The 16,485-nt window shown below is 47.3% G+C and overlaps 1 protein-coding gene across 5 annotated transcripts in view; it reads left to right on the top strand.

The window, feature by feature from the left end:
- The window catches only part of SIK3 (SIK family kinase 3), a 149,135-nt gene that overhangs the window by 112,325 nt on the left and 20,325 nt on the right, over positions 1 to 16,485 (top strand). For 4 of the 5 annotated variants that reach the window (XM_074936935.1, XM_074936934.1, XM_074936936.1 and 1 more), the window contains exons 7-15: positions 5,789 to 5,907; positions 6,530 to 6,640; positions 6,828 to 6,971; positions 7,553 to 7,630; positions 7,735 to 7,844; positions 8,728 to 8,881; positions 9,452 to 9,607; positions 10,966 to 11,036; positions 14,570 to 14,713. In XM_074936935.1, coding sequence (XP_074793036.1) covers positions 5,789 to 5,907; positions 6,530 to 6,640; positions 6,828 to 6,971; positions 7,553 to 7,630; positions 7,735 to 7,844; positions 8,728 to 8,881; positions 9,452 to 9,607; positions 10,966 to 11,036; positions 14,570 to 14,713 — 1,087 coding nt within the window. The remainder of the gene's footprint in view (positions 1 to 5,788; positions 5,908 to 6,529; positions 6,641 to 6,827; positions 6,972 to 7,552; positions 7,631 to 7,734; positions 7,845 to 8,727; positions 8,882 to 9,451; positions 9,608 to 10,965; positions 11,037 to 14,569; positions 14,714 to 16,485) is intronic. The other variant, XM_074936937.1, reaches the window with a different exon arrangement.

The following is a 16,485-nucleotide window of genomic DNA, read 5'->3' as shown; positions in this document are numbered from 1 at the left end:
CTCAGGCACTGCTGAGGCTTTGTGTGCTTGTGCAGCCATGCTGAAATGCTGCTGTAGGGTGTAAAATTGAGGAGACTAATAAGCATGTTGCTCTTTCTAGTCTGTTGCTTCATGATTCTTTGCCATGGTAGCGTAGGTGGATAGATAACTTCACTGTGGTCCTAGCTCTTCAGAAGATGATGATGATGATGCAATTCCCTAGCCTCTCTCATTCGGGAATATGGAGGAAGGCTTTATACAGGTCACTAGATTTACATAACCACTTCAGTTTCCAGGAAAGCAGCATCCATTTTTGCATGTGTGCTGTGGGAAGGCACGTTACCAAAGCCCCTTCACGTCAATCTGAATGTTTCACTTAGCTTTAGACTTTTTGGAGTTTATTGAAACCAACATTAGTTATAAGCTGCACTCGTGCTAAGGGTGCTTTCATGGCCACTTGTGCTAGACAGTTCCCATCAGCATATCTGCCTAAAAACGGGGCTGGACTGGGGGAATAGGACGTGATTTCAGATTCCTTTGCTCTCAAGGAGGAAGAGTGGAATTTAATTTCTGCTTTTTGGTTGGGCTGATTTTAGCAACACAATCCCTAAATGATGTAGTCTATCACTTCTGGAGACCTGGGTCCAAACCCTGACTTAGGTTCCAGTTGAGGGAGGTTTGCTGATCTCATCAGAGTTCCCCATTTTTCCAAAACATCTCATTGCTAGGCACAATTCACAGTGACTGCATATAAGAGGTTTAAGCCTGGAATAGCAGCAGGTGCTGCAAATCCAGACTAAGGAGCAGTGTCAGAATTTAGGAGAGAAGCTCAGGAACAGCAGACCAGCTGTAGGCCAGGGCTGGGGGAGGTGGAAGGTACACTGGAGGAGGGACAGCCTGGGCTGGGCTACAGGTCAGTGTGTGTGTGTAGGAATAAACCCAGCAGGGGCTGCTTTAGTGCATGATCAAAGTGGATTGGCAGAGTTGTCGGGGGGAAGCTTTCCCAGTTCCTGCGTGCACTGTGCCTGTCTCAGATCTGCCTTCTTGGTGTACTTGTGTGAGTGCACAAATAATCTGATGGCGAATGCTCAGCATGGTACTGTACTCAGCCTCTAAGAGCAGATCACCACCTTGTAGTTGCAACATTAAAGGGCATGTGTTTAACTAAAGGAAAATTAATTTTCAGTGAATAATTGCGCTGCCAGAGAGAATAGAGATCTTCTGTTGACAGTATTGCTGAATCATTATTGATTAGACTTGTTGTGACTTAATTACAAGCAACACAACATAAGCATTTTATCACTGGGACTGCAAGTAGCATAGTTTGTAATGTGTTTGGGGAATGCAGCATGCAGAGCTACTGCTAAATTTGCATGCTAAAATTGCTAAGGCCCAGCTTGACAAAGCCCTGGCTGGGATAATTTAGTTGGGGTCGGTCCTGCTTTGAGCAGGGGGTTGGACTAGATGACCTCCTGAGGTCCCTTCCAACCCTGATATTCTATGATTCTATGTGTGGAGACACCACTCAGCCCTGAGTTCAATTAATCAAGATCAGAGCTGCGCGTTAGAGACTGAAACAGAAGCCAGCCAAAAGGCCCATCTTCGATGTGCTGGGCCCAGTTCAATTCCTGTCAGGGCTTCAGGCTAGATGATGAGGGACATTAATTGGCATAGCATTTAATACTTGTCTCCTTGTATATTGTGATCTCCCAAGTCAGCTTTGCAAAGTGGCATGGCTTGCACCTTTCCAATGTCAAAATAGCAGCTGTCAGATCCAAAGTAACTGTGGCATAATACAGGAGCACAGCAACCCCTTTGGGAAGTCAGAGTCCTTGGGTTAGCCCAACAGCCACAGATGATTGTGGTACCTTCCTTTGTTTAGATAGGTTTCCTAGAGCAGTTTTCTGCTACGCTCTTAAGCCATAATACACTGGAGTTGTGCTCTGAAGAGCCTGTGGCTGGAGACAGGGAAGCCATTGACCGTAGCTCTATGTGAATGGCTTTCTCGTTTGGACCCTTTAATTCTCTTAAACAAAAAACCCCTTCTCCCTGTTCTGGTGCACTATCTCTGCAGGATGGGGAGTCCTGAGAAGCCTGCCTAATCTCTGTGTCCCATACAGTTTAGCTTGCCGGCTACATCTGAGGCTTCCCAACCTGAAGCTTTGAGTATCCGGAGCTTAACTGCCACCAAACCAAAGATAAGCCAGTGAATTCTAAACGTCACTGTCAGTTATATCCCCCTGCCCTCCCACCCCGCCACACCCCACCGGCCCTTGATTCTTTGGCATGTACTAATCAGTGACTTCTTCAGTTATTCCTTTTGGCCCACTTACATGGTATGTCACAAAAACAAGGGAAAGCAGGGAAATTAGTCTAATCCGGGAATGATGCATGGGATAACACTGCCAAGGCAAGAAGCCATGGAGAGCTAGTTAGTCAAGGGACCTCTGTAGGGAGGGTTCACCAAAGATGTGGATTTGGAGACAAAACCTTGGCTCTTGCATAGGGAGTGGCATAAAAGAAGGTGCAAAGCCACCTTTATGTCAGATGTAGGAGCATCTGATGGTCTGAGATCTTTGCAGTGCACAGCTGGGTGAGGAAGGTACAGGGTGGCACCCTTAACTACAGTTCCTTGGTCTGGTTGATTTAAGTTAGAGCCTTAATGTTGTTTCAGCATTTTTGTTTCATGAAAAATAATCCCCTTTGCCAGAAGCAGATGCTCTAGAGATTTCATAGAGGCTTTATTTCCTCTTCCTTCTGGGCTTTCTCCAGACTGAGGCCCTCTTTGAAGTCTTAGCTCATGAGTGACACATTGCGGAAAGAGGGAGGGCGGGAATGCCTGGAGGGGTGGCCTGAGCCATTTGAAAGGGCATGTTCAGCAGCTCCATGAGTCTGAGAACAGAAGTGGCTGAAGAGCTGTGTGTAGCTAGTATTGCTTTACAGGTGCTTAAACTGCCCTGGTTTCTGACTTTCCAACAGATCCCTTCTGAGCCTCCTGGTTAACAAGTGCCTTGCGCTTTTGCTAAGCACTGTGCAACTTCATGTGACCATGAAGAATTCATGACATTCTCTGCCCTCAGCCTGCAACACTTGAAGCGACAGTTCAGCCACACCAGCTGTCTCCTGTTAGTTGGACAACAATGAAGGGTTTAAAGAGAGTTAATTCACCCTCTGTCCCTCCTCAGTGCCTTGCTTTAGGAGTCCTAGGAGTTCTCGTTGGAACATTCCTATGATGGCTGAATTTGCAAGGCCTTGTAATGCGTACGGCAGTGACGACTGTGCTGCCCTTGGTTGCTCTTCAGTCTCATTAGTTTCATGTCTATGGAATGGCTGTTTGTGTCTCTGTTAAACTCCAACAAAGCCCCATTCCGATAAAAATTCTCTTTAAACCCACTAAAGCTGTAAAAAGTGGCCTGCGTTGTGCAGGAGGTCAGACTAGATGATCATAATGGTCCCTTCTGACCTAAATGTCTATGAATCTATGAATCTAGTGACTTGCCTAGGCAGAGTCAGTAGCAGACTTAGGAACAGACCCATATCTCTGGATTCGCAGACCCATAGGCAAACTGCTTTGGGGTACCATGTGACAACTGGCATGCATCAGCCACATGAAAACCACCTTATCTCCTGATGTGCTGATCGCTCCTTGCCCTGTACATGCCCTGTGATGTGCAGTCACTTGGCTTAGCTGTTAACTGCTATGCTTCCATCCTGAGTCCTTGGGACTTCACTGAAAGAAATCTAATACTTGCCCTGAGGCAGAAATGTTGTACTAAAATGTGTAGTGCATCTAAAGCACTCCCAGATCTGTCCAACCTCTGGGACAGCCACAATGCTTTTCACTTAGAGAGGAGACACAGTAACACCCTTTCCCCCCTCCACCCCAGGATCCATTCATAACTTAATACTTCTGCTGTCGAAGGGCTGGTGCCTTGCATTCTCCATTGAAAATGATCTCTGTGTATCTTCTTTCACTGAAATATGTTGAGGTTTTTCTTGCTCTGAAGACTCAGCCGGCATAATGTGCGAGCTAGATAAGTGGTGTGAGCAGTAGCTGCTGCAGTTGGCAGAGGCTCCACACGGGGAATTCAGTGTGGTGGTTGGGCATTTTTAATGGCTGCGATAAGAAAGATGCAGTATTTAAAAATTAAGCAGTTTATGGCTAGATCTGATGTGAAAGGAACAATTTGCGTTTTATTCCTTTACATCAAAATTGCTGCTTAATTTATTGAACCAGTTGTGATAGTTTTTTAAAAAACATCTGCCTGTGAATTTGCATCTTAATTTTATGCTGTGTTCGTTCTTTTTTAGCGTAACAGCCGTGTTAGTCTGTATTCGCAAAAAGAAAAGGAGTACTTGTGGCACCTTAGAGACTAACCAATTTATTTGAGCATAAGCTTTCGTGAGCTACAGCTCACTTCATCGGATGTAGTGAGCTGTAGCTCATGAAAGCTTATGCTCAAATAAATTGGTTAGTCTCTAAGGTGCCACAAGTACTCCTTTTCTTTTTGCGTTCTTTTTTAGAGATTCTTGTGTTGTAAATAGGAAAAATAATGTTCACGAAAATGTATAATTTGTTAACTGCAGACAAGGCTCCATCTTTATTGGGGGAGACGCCAGCTCATATTTTATAGAATGCTTTAATGGAAAATTTAATTTGAAAATAAGACACTTTTTCTGGCTTCAGGTTGCACTTGTCATCAGTTTACATGGTGTAAGCTTAAGTCAGGTGTGGTGGTGGTGCTTGTTATTGTAAGGAAGTTGGGGAAATGTGTTTTCCTGCATTAAGTCTGCATTTGGTAATCCTGCCTTGGCAGCCTGTTAGATGGTGATTGTGGTTTGCCCTTCAACCCTGAAATATGGGCTGTATTGCATTGCCAGAGTAAACAAGTATGTGGAGAGTAGACGAGGGCCACCTACAGGCTGTAACAAACATCACAGGGTTGATTCTGATGGTTGCTTGTTGAATGAAAGAGGGAGTTCATATTTCATTCAAAAACTGGACTTCAGTGTTGGCTGGTTTATAGGGGAGAAGTATACTGAATTAAAGGTATATATACAGTGGTGGTCTAGTTGTCTGGTCTCAGGATATTGGAGGTGGTGAGATAATGTCTTTTATTGGACCGACTGTTAGTGAGAGAGACAAGCTTTTGCGCTTACACAGAGCTCTTCTGGTCCAAAGATATACAGACAGACAGATTTGGCCCCAAATATCAATGCTTTCAAAGCAAGCTTCTGCAAAACCTAAATCCAATAAAAATGTTACCATAGACTTCAAAAGTTGATTTTTGCTGTACGAACGCAGGGTCTGCACCAACATTGTCTTGCACGTCGCTATAAGGAAAAGAAAACCCATGCTCTTGAGTGGTAGAAGCCATTGATGTCCTTTGGGAGTTGGGGTCTTTCTGCCCTTGTGCCTTGCAAAACCTCCCGCAGTTACTAACTTCTGGTCAGCTGAGGACTGAGGGCTATTGTGGCACAGTGCCGCATGGGGTCCCTTTAACTCTGCTGAGCTGGAGATCTTGTTTTAATTTTGCTTTGCATGGAGCATGTGCCTAGTCCTTGTAGATGCTAAACTCAGACATCAAATGTCTGGAATTTAATCCCACACTTGTGTCCAAGACTGAATCAGGCCTGACACAAGGCATGTGTATATTTGCTGTTCGTCAATGACCCTGTAGACAGAGTAGTGTTGTTGTCCGTTACTTTGAAGAAATACCCTTGTTCCTGACACAATGCAAAGCTGAGTCCCTCGGGAGGTGTTGCCCTTTGCTACTGAAATACTCATTTTCTTGTTGCTCTCTTGTAGAATGTGAGCACTTGATCCGCCACATGCTGGTGCTGGACCCAAGTAAGCGCCTGTCAATGGAACAGATTTGCAAACACAAGTGGATGAAGCTCGGGGAAGCTGATGCAGAGTTTGACAGGGTGAGCAGGCAGAAAGGCTCTGGTGTGTCTACATGGTGAAAGGGTGTGGGGAATCCAGTATGCGGGCTTTAGGGAGGAAGGCTGAGTACTGGCCCTGTATGCACAGTACTGGCCGTGTGTGCACATTGGAGACCATTAGAGTGGCTCAAAACCAAATTAATGTCCTGTGTTAAGAGTTCACAATTCCCAAGTGCAAGTATGCTGTTATTTCTTTCCCCCCGCAAGGACTCGCTGTCGTCCTTGTCTTAGTGCCCTCTCCTCTCTTGGACTCTAGATCATTCATCATCATTCTTTTAGTCTCTGTATCTCTAGGCTATTGGGTTTCTTTGATTGTCCTGCTGATACCATACCTGGAATCCTGGTTTCCAGTTGCATTGGCTATGGGCCATAGCTGGCCCCCAAGATCTCATGCTAGTGTGAAGTGAGATGCTGTTTCTGCTCCTGCTTTGTCCAGGCAGGCCACTGTACCCTCAGTGTTCAGATACCGTGTCGAGCTGCAGCATGGGTCGCGGGCCCTCCAGCTGTAGGCTTGTGGCACTGGTGGTTTATGGCGTGTTCCACCTAGTGAACGTTTGCTGCCCTTGGGGTGCTGAGCACTGACAGTCTTTCTGTGCCCTTGTAGTTAATAGCAGAATGTCAGCACCTCAAGATTGAAAGACAGATGGAACCACTGAACGAAGACGTGCTCTTAGCAATGGTGGAGATGGGGCTGGACAAAGAGCGCACGCTACAGGTAACTCGAACCAGCTTGCAAGTGCCTCTGTTATCGGGCTGTCGCCTGCAGCTGGTAAATGTCATGTTGGTGGCTGATCACACCTGCCAATTAACACTTTCTTCTGCAGAGGGGGTCTGGAGAGGAAGGGGATTTATTTTCATTACTAGAAAAAAAAATGGATTTCTTCTTATCCTTCCCTTGCTAGTCACTAAGGACGGATGCCTATGATCACTACAGTGCAATCTATAGCCTGCTCTGTGACCGATTAAAGAGACACAAGAATCTGCGCATTACAGCACCTCCCAGTATGCCACGGACCATGACCTTCCCCACACCAGCTAACATCCAGGTGGGTCTCAGATAGATGGGGTCATTTCATCACTGCAGGTTTAGTCGTAACTTCCCCCAGCCTTGCAAAGCTCAACCTGGTCAGAGCTTGTTTGTTTAGCTGGGTAAGTAAAATAACTTGAGTTCCTTCATGACCATCCTCACCCTGGTAAGGAGAGAGGAGAAGATTCTTTGCCTGCGTGGTAAGTTTTCATGTGTGTCCATGTTACTGTTCTCTTGGGGTTTGCAATTTTCTGGCCAACGTGCTGCTGGAGCCTAACCCTGTTTTGCTTTTCATGAAAATGCTCCAGTATCTGCTGTGCAGCATCTGGGAATGCATCTGAGTTTCAATAGCAGGAGTCTGGAAGGGAGCATGGGTGGGAGAGGTGGAGGAAGATGTAGTTGAACCTGGAGTTGGGATCCCTTCTGCAAGTGGCTAATGTGTTCGGAAGAAGGCGATCCCCCCTGAAGAGCGCTGTGCTACCTGGGCTGTTAGTGGCTGACCAGTAGGAAGCGTCACAACCCAAAGAACGTGGCTGCAGATTTTAAAAGGGAAAAGAAACCCCCCAGTTGCTTATTGTTTTGATTCCTTCTGCTTTGCAGGCGGAACAGGCAGGCAACCCCGTGAGTATCAATGTGCCACAAGTCCAGCTCATCAACCCTGAGAACCAGATCATAGAGGCAAGTTGCTTTCCATTGCTGACTCCTGTGAGCGCCCTTTCTTCATGACACGCTGGGCTTATGGCACCTGATTTCAAAATCTCTTGTATTTTTCCCCACCCCAGACTGATGGAACAATGAACTTGGACAGTGATGAAGGGGAAGAGCCATCCCCTGAAGCCCTGGTCCGTTATCTCTCAATGAGAAGGCACACTGTTGGAGTCGCAGACCCACGGTTAGTATCCAGCTCTTTCTCCTGAGCAGGAGCAGAGGGACCCGCTCCTGCCTTTTTAAGGGTCCCTCTCCACCCCAACGGCATTCTCTATGAATCCATGGATGATGTTCCTCTGGATTTCCATGGCCTCTTGGAGGCACCTGAGTATGGGATAGTGTTTTGATTTGGAGGTTGTAAGAAGCTCTTACACCTTTGGGTTGCTCCTGTTGAAAGGTCAGAGGTTTTATATAATCTATTAAAATGATGGATTCATATGGGAAAAACACGTCAAAACCCCACCCTTCAATATTTAGGAGCGAAATCCCTTTGCTTTCCTGCTCCCGTCATATCTAGCTCTGTGGTGAATGGGATGGCAGGGTGGGATTCTTGCTCGAAAGCATGATCTTGGCTGGGTGGGGAAGGGAATCGGGTGCCACTTGAATGGCAGAAATCCATGTCTTTTCACTTGAAAAATCCACTTTCCCAGTGGCCTGTGTGGCAGGCCTCTCTGGCAGGGACACGATTTCCTCTTTACCTCAATGAATCAGTTGCTATTTCTGGCTGGCTTTGTTTAATTGGGGGCCATGTTGGCCAGAGAGGCAAAGGAGGTCGGAAAGCTATGAGCTACTTTATTTTTAATATCTTAGTGTCTAGAGACTAAGTGTCATGATGCCAAGTGCAATTGTATTTTGCATGAATGGTTAGACCTGGAAAATCCCAATTCTGAGAACCTTAAGGGCACATTAAAAATGAAGAACTTGCTACACTTAGGTCCAGGCCCCACTCCTGAGCCGGAGAAATCCAGAGTGAAAGCCAGTGAGAAGTATAGCTGACAGTAGCAAGCATGTAGATTGGTTTGCTTGGGTTATTTCTAAGTCCTATGTTTCTGAATGTGATTGCTCAGCACGGAAGTGATGGAAGATCTCCAGAAGCTCCTGCCAGGCTTCCCTCGTGTCACTCCCCAGGCTCCGTTCCTGCAGGTGGCTCCAAACATGAACTTCATGCACAATATGCTGCCTATGCAGAACCTGCAGCCGACTGGACAGCTGGAGTACAAGGTACCATCCGCTGTGTATGTTCCCCACAACTGGAGCCAGTGCTACGTGGAGATACAGGCTGCAGCTCTTGGAGAATCCCCGAGTCTGCTCCATAGGTTTAATGATCGATTTGATTGCTGAGGCTGGACCTTAGTTCTATTTGATGTCGCTTACCGCCTGGGATTGTCCCTCTTGTAGTTCTGAGTAAAAACAAACACCCCACAATTTGAAATTCAGAAACTTGTTTGATGGGGCGGGGGAGATCAGTGATCTTAGTAGCAAATCAGACCGGGGTCCTTGGTTTCCAAGCGTGTGAAACCCAGAGGCCCAGCCTGCCTTATGGCTGAAGCTCAGGGCTGTAAGTTGGAAGATCTGGGTTCTACTCCCAGCTCTGCCACTGACGGAGAGAGTTCGGGCAGGTCATTCCACCACTCTGCTTCAGTTTCCCCAGGAGTAAGGTGTTGAAGATCCTTCGCCTCACCCAAGGCCAGTTAGGCTGTTCCCTTGGTATTTATACAGTGCTCTAAGATCCTCCAGGAGGCACTAGAGGAGGAGGAATATTCGGTGATAAGTCCCCTGTGTTCTTCCTAGGAGCAGTCCTTGCTGCAGCCCCCCACTCTACAGTTGTTGAATGGAATGGGCCCTCTAGGGCGGCGGGCTTCAGACGGTGGAGCCAACATCCAGCTGCACGCACAACAACTGCTGAAGCGTCCTCGAGGCCCTTCCCCGCTCGTCACTATGACTCCAGTAAGTAGCAAAGGAAGAACAGAGTTGGTGGCATGTTTACAAACACGTCCTCTTGCTGGCAGAACTGGCAGTGAAAGCTGGGGTTTGGAGTGGCGTGTGCAAAAGAACCGCAGAGGCGGACAGGGAATGAAATGCCAGTTTCCCAGCATTGGCAGGGACTCGCCACCTGCCATTTGCTTCAGCTTTCCTTCCCTCGGGACGTTCATCCTACAATAATGTTCTGTTTTGGGAGCGTTTTCTCACCCTTTTCCTTGGCCCTCTCTACCCACCTGCTCTCCAGAGGCAAAGCTGAAGCGGGATTCAAAGTAACCTTTTAAAACAGATGGTGGCTTCACTGCCAGTATCAGCAAATTCCTGGCCATGCTGTCACTGGTGTCATCTCCTCGGTGCAGCGTAGAGAAGGGCTGGTAGCCTCCCTCTCCCACGATGCCTGTGGTCCTGGAACTTAAACTACTTTGGCCCTTCAGTTACCACATGCATCACAAGCACCTCTCCTTTCCTGGCAACCCTTCCCTATCTCACAAGATCCTTGGACGCTGCTGCTTGCCTAGCATCTGGCTTTTGGTCTCCTCCTTCGTGACACTGCTGCCAGGGAGACCTATGTTCAGAATTGGCATGCCTGGCTTTCTGGCTTTAGCCCCTATCTGAGCAGTGCTGACCATTGGGGGCACATGTGTTCCTCAAGCCAGCCCCCCATTTGATTGTCTGCTTCCCACTGGAAGTGTCTGTGTCTGGGGAGTAGCTGTATGTTTCCAAGATTAATGTTCTGTTCACTGTCTAGGTTTCTAATCTTTGTTCCTTTTTGTTGTCTTGGGATCTTCCTGGGGTTGTCAGCTGGAATCTGCCCAGTTGAGTATCTTCCTCCTTCCATTAATGACCTGCACAAACTTGCTAGCACTAGAGGCCAGGCGTCTTGCTGCTGTGAGGAGTGTGACCTGCTGACGGGCCTTTTATTTCTCATTTATTAGTAGCAATTTAAATATTTCTCTTCAGAAGTGCTGAGAAGAGCATGATGTTTGTAACTCTCTCGCTAAGGTTTCTTTGCCACTCTCTTGCTTTATTTATCAGAGAAAGGAAAATCTACCAGTATTAATCTCCGGGGTGTTAATGTGGGCAGTGCTTCCCCCTGGAGGTATGTGTATTACTGAATTTCCTGCTAGCACCAAAAGAAGCCGCCCCTATATAGGTTGCACTGTGTAAGGGTGAGATGGTGAGGGTGTGTTTTGGAGGAGGATTCTGAGTGCCCCCAAATGTCTGGTCCTTAATTGTTCTTCTAGAAGGTCAGGTTTCTGCAGCCCAAGATAGTGTTGAATAAGCCACCTTCTGGAGCCCATGGTTCCCCTTTCCTCTCTCCTCAGGCAGTGCCAGCAGTTACCCCTGTGGATGAGGAGAGCTCCGATGGGGAGCCGGATCAGGAAGCTGTGCAGAGGTAACATCCCATCTGTTGGCCTTTCCCCTTGTGCTGCTGGAGAGGCTCACCCTATGGTGCCCTAAAGCTGATCTAAAAAACCCAACAAATCAACCTCGTCCCAAGCTGCAGGTGTTGATTTATGGTGAAGGTTTCAACTTTTCCTTTATGGGTGCCTGTTTACGCCAGGCAATTACTCTACCTGACACTAACAGGCAAATGAATAACTTTGTAAAATAACCTGACAGCTTCTGAAATTCTGCAGGCTGTTTGAGCAATAGGTTATCCAGAAACTCTGAGCACTAAACTCCTTTGCTTAGGGTGTACCAGCATGCAAACCAAACTAACCTGCATAGTGAGTGCTAAGACACTGCACCCTCCCTCATCCCTGCTGAGTGACTGGGGAAGTGGTCTCATTTCATCTGTGCAGCTTTTGGACCGAGACCTGCAGTAAACATCCAACTCTGATGCCTTGAAGTGAGTTTGATAACAACTTGGGTATCTGTAGTCATTTAGATTTCTAGCCATAGCAGTAGGTCCCGAAACAGTCTGCTCCGACATGTGAGAGGTGGTCCAATATCAACTCTGAAACGTCACTTCTCTCCCCAGCCAAAGTACGTACTGGGGTTCTTCCTCCAGCCGAAAACACTAACAGTCCTTGCTAATACTTGCAGAGTAGTTTTTGTGTAGCTACTTTTTCTGCTAAGCAACTGGTGCAGATGATCCTCCTTATTAAGTTCCATGGATTTTCCCCAGTTCTGGTGGGCAGGAACTTGACAAGAACAGGCTCTCTCTCAGCTTTTACGGATATTGTCCTTCCAAGAAAGAGGCAAATAACTGCCGGGTGGGCAGCAGGCAGGTATAGAGGTGAGGGAGTTGCTGCTAAAGCCATTTAATTCCCCATAATATTCCTAGAGCCCTTGTAAACTCCACTGGTCTCAGTGCTGTAAAACAGAAGGGTTCTAATGGCAATGGGAAGTTGGGTACAACAGTGGCTTGTCCAGGGCATGTGCCAAGATTCCCTTGTCTACTTGGCCTTAGAAAACAGCCAAACATAGTACACATTAAAGAACGCCCTGTGCTTCCAGCGGCTAGGAGTCTACACATTCTGGGTAGCCAAAGTGTGGCCCAAGGAGCTATACAGTGCCACCCATGGTCATTCTCATCTTCATTATGGAGGCATGGCCCGCGGACACTGCAGGCCCCAGCATGCCATGCTCTAGCTTGACAAAGAAGACTTGCCTTCAGTCAATGCTGAACGTTGTATCTTGGCGTCAGAAGTCTCCAGTGATGGCACTGCTCAGATCTGGGACCTGCAGTGTCCATGGGACACTGCTCCAAACTGTAAAGCTGAACAAACCTGCAGAGTTTTCCATTTTGGGCAAATAAGATGCAGCCCTGCGGCTCTTGGCAAATTGCCAATGTGTCCTCATCTGGCCAAGCTTAGGGTGCCCATATTTTAAAATCTCCGCTTCCAGCTGAACCCTTTAAGGTTGTAAGAGTCAGGCTTGGCAGGTAGGGTTTTGAGACCAAGGGTAAAACTTCCAAAAATGTATGCAGAACTTAGGAACCCAAGTCTCACTGTAAGTGGGATGCCGTTTCTGAGGTACCTAAGTCACCTTTGAAAATGGGGCTTAGCTACTTTTGAAAATACTACCCCCAAATCCTCCTTGTGTGCGCTTACGCCACATTCTTCATAGCCGCTGGACGGGACCAAGCTTCAACTGTGCTAATGAGTGCACATTAACCCTCCATCTCCCCACCCTCTTACGCTGCGACATGCCACTAATCACCAGTAGAAGAGTAAACAGTATTAACACCAGGGACAGAAGCTAATATTTATCTTTTCAGAACACTGGTTTGAATGCCCTCTGCAATGACCGCAGAGCAACTTTTGCCCTTGTTTGTTTTAGATTGCCTGACCTTGAAATAGTGTGCATTCCATTCCCCATGCCCAGGGCACAATCGCATCTCTTCAGAGCTTGCAAAACGTTTTTTTCCACCCAAACACTTGCAGTTCATGAGTGGATTGTTCCCTGGAGCCATGAAATAAAGTGATTGTAGCAAACCGCAATTGTGAAGCTCTTTGGGAAACTCTCCCTGTCTCCATCAAATGGATCTCAAACATTTAATGGCTCAGATTTTGGCAAGTCACCACACCACTAAGTACTCTTCATTCTGTTAACTTGCTGCTTTTTGTGTCAATGGATAATGCTTTTTGCAGAGCCATAGTTTTAAGTGCTGCTGTTTCCCCTACTGTACAGGTTTTAGTTACAGACACAAAAAAGAAATCAACTCAAAGTATTTGTAACCCCCATTTTACCCTCTAGCTTTGTGTAGGCCAGGAATCTTTGTAGCCATAACTCATCACCAGTGCAGCTTCACCTGCGTTAGCAATGGTGGGAGGGTTAGTCTAGTCCAGGTACAGGCATTGATTCCACTCTGTCCTCAAACCTTGTCAGCATTTCCACCATTGCTAGCACCTGAGAGAGGTGCCTGCCCAAGAGTGAAGAATATCCAAGGGTAGCTACGTCCTTTGCCATCTCGCTGAATCAGGCCCTTCCTGCCTTAGCGTCCAACACAAACACACAGGGAAAAATAGGGCTAAAAATCCCCAAACCAGCCCTGAACTTGTCTACAGCCGAAAGTGGAAGCGCTTAGACAGCCGGGGCTCCTGCTCCAGGAAGGGAATGGGCTGAATTAGCTCCTCACTTTCCCTCGCCATTTTTGCTTTAGGCATCGTTGGTGCAGCCTCCGTACATTGATTCCCAGACTCTGCTCGAAGTGTCCAGGAGTGGGGACTAGATGGCGCACTTACACACATGCTGTTCCTCCCTCAGAACCTACATTCAGATCTGGGTTAGATCACACACACAGTGCAAAGAGCAGGCCACAGCCTAATCTCCAGCAGTGGTAGCAATGTCGTAAATGCCATCATCTGATGTGGGACCATTCAACGTGCTGATCTCTGCTCAGACTCCAGACTGAGAATGTCGCAGGTGAGGACTGAAGTGGGCAGGCTGAGCCATGCAGGGAAACATGCACAGCATCTGTCTGCGCTGTGCCGAGCTCTCCGGCCAAATGCTGTAAGCGTTACTCACGCAAACAGTCCCACGGGCATAGTGCATATTACGTAAGGCAGACAGTGCTATTACCCTTCAGACTAGCGCCACTTTAGGGGAAAGAATCCCTACAGAAACTAAATAGTCACTGAAGCTAGATCTAAATGAATGTGCTTGAGAATTCCCCATGAGATGAAGTAGAGCTTTTCTCCTGAGATGATTGGCCATTCTGTTTCTTACCAAGTTTGGCATTGGAATAAAGCTGGCTATGACTTCAGTCCTCCGCTAAGCAGTTAACGTCCCTTTAACCTGACAGGCATTGGCAGTACGGTTTGCTCTTTCATGGGTGTTCTACAACTCACAGCAGGCTCTGAACACTGCAGCGAGCATTTTTCTTTCCTAATTACTCTGGATTATCTGCTTCTGCTCCCTCCTTTTGGAGTATTCCCATCAGTCTCTTCCATTTATAAAATGTGCTCCTGCTTGTTGCAGATACTTGGCAAATAGGTCAAAAAGGCACACTCTGGCAATGACCAACCCTACAGCTGAAATCCCTCCAGACTTGCAGAGGCAGCTAGGACAGCAGTCTTTTCGATCCCGGGCTTGGGCTCCACACCTGGTACCCGATCAGCACCGGTGAGTAATGGCACCGGCCGTTCGGGCAGCTCTGTGCCAGGGAACCCGCTCAGATGTCATCTGAATGGAGTGCAGAAAAAATCCAGCTTGGCATAAAGGGGTTAAAAGAAGAAAGGAGCAGACCCCAAAGCAGAAGCTGGCTGGCCCTGTTGGACATGCTTCATTTCTGAGCAGATATAGGCTCCTCACCTGCTAAGTGCATGGCGCACTCACGGGCAGGGATCAGTTGGCTCTTCCCCTCCAGTCCCACTTCTGTGGCTGGAGATGATTTGCCAGGATGGCTGCCTTAGCCCTGGGGCTGGGATTAAGATTAAGCGATCCAGATTAGTGGAAAGATTTGTTAATGAACTAGTAGGCTCAACCCTGTAGTGAGTGGTAAATCTGCTGTGGAATATTCAGTAGTGGAATGCTGTATGAAAGGCTGCACCGGGAGTAAACTATACGTAGGTTTAGAAACCTCACTGCACCAGAGTTGTGTGTTTCCACTGCAGAATCTCCATGCAAAGCTCCCTGTTTGTCATTTTGTTTCTAATCCAATCCTCTGGTGGAGAGGGTTGGGGGAGAACAATTATAACTTTTGTGACTGAGGGAACTGCTGCAAAACTGGATCCAAGTGAGCTAAAATTCTGGAGGAAGGGCCCTCCTGACTTTGAGAACTATTAATTCTACAGAGTCCTTCAATGCTGCAGCAAACTGGAGACGCTACTGCCACAGACACCGCTTAAAAACTGCACCTCAACCCCAAAGCACTGAGGGTGTAACACAAATGTAAACAGTCGTGCTCGTTTCTCTTTGATGTCAGTTGCTGAACAATTGAGAAAGCAGTTACCTAGAAGACCAGATTTGTGCTCATGTTAAATCCTCTCACCAACTCTCACTGGCAAGCTTGTCACAGCGCTCTTTATTGCAGCCAGATCCCTGCTGAGTTGAGCGTTGGTGGAATCAGCAGAGACAGGTGAACGCTGAGCAGACTGAGTCAGCACTGGTGCCACGCTGGAACTCTAGAAGGCAAAAGATAACCCTTGACTTACTCCTGGGTAGAAAGGGAGGCAGGAGATGAGGAGTAAGATTTCCTGGGTCACAGAGTGCTTTATAGGAAGAGAAGAAAAACAGTTGCAAAGTAAATAAACAGAAAATATTGTATGTCCTGCTTCCAGGGTCACTTCAGAATGGAGGTTTAAATGAAGCCATTGAGGTATTGTTATAAGGCTCTTTAGACCAAGCCTACCCTGCCCCCTCTGGCTCTCATCATGTGTCTGCTCCTCTGTTTTCACATGCACATGATAGCATTGACTCATTCCAGATTCACAATTTTACATGTCGCAGCAGAGGCCTGTAAGCCTGTGGAACTACAGACATGCCTGAGATCAAAAGAGAGGAACTTGAAAATCAAATCTGGCCCCAGACCAAGCGCCTGGAAGTCTCTGTACACCTCAGACATAGCTAGTGGAAGGCTGTGTCTTGTAGTGTGGCAAAACCTGCAGTAAACCGCAAAGTACTGGCTCGTGGACAGCTGTCAGCTTTTATTCTGGTGCTTAACTTAGTCTGTTTGAAACTGGTTTGTACTTAAAAAGGTCTCAAAATACGTTAGTCTAGAAAGCCAGTCTGGAGTGCCAGGGGCAGTGTTACTGTGCATCATCCTAGCATGCTTGGGAACCTGATGCACAATGCTCACTTTCCTCGTTTGCTTCTGCTGCCCATTACAGAGTTGGAAGGTCAGATGGACAGGTTGGCTTGCTGACTGGCAGAAAGGGAACATGGGAGCCAGCCAC

This window comes from Natator depressus, chromosome 22 (genome assembly GCF_965152275.1).
Source record: "Natator depressus isolate rNatDep1 chromosome 22, rNatDep2.hap1, whole genome shotgun sequence".
Classification (NCBI taxonomy): Eukaryota; Metazoa; Chordata; order Testudines; family Cheloniidae; genus Natator; species Natator depressus.
This window is presented reverse-complemented; position numbering and strand designations above follow the sequence as displayed.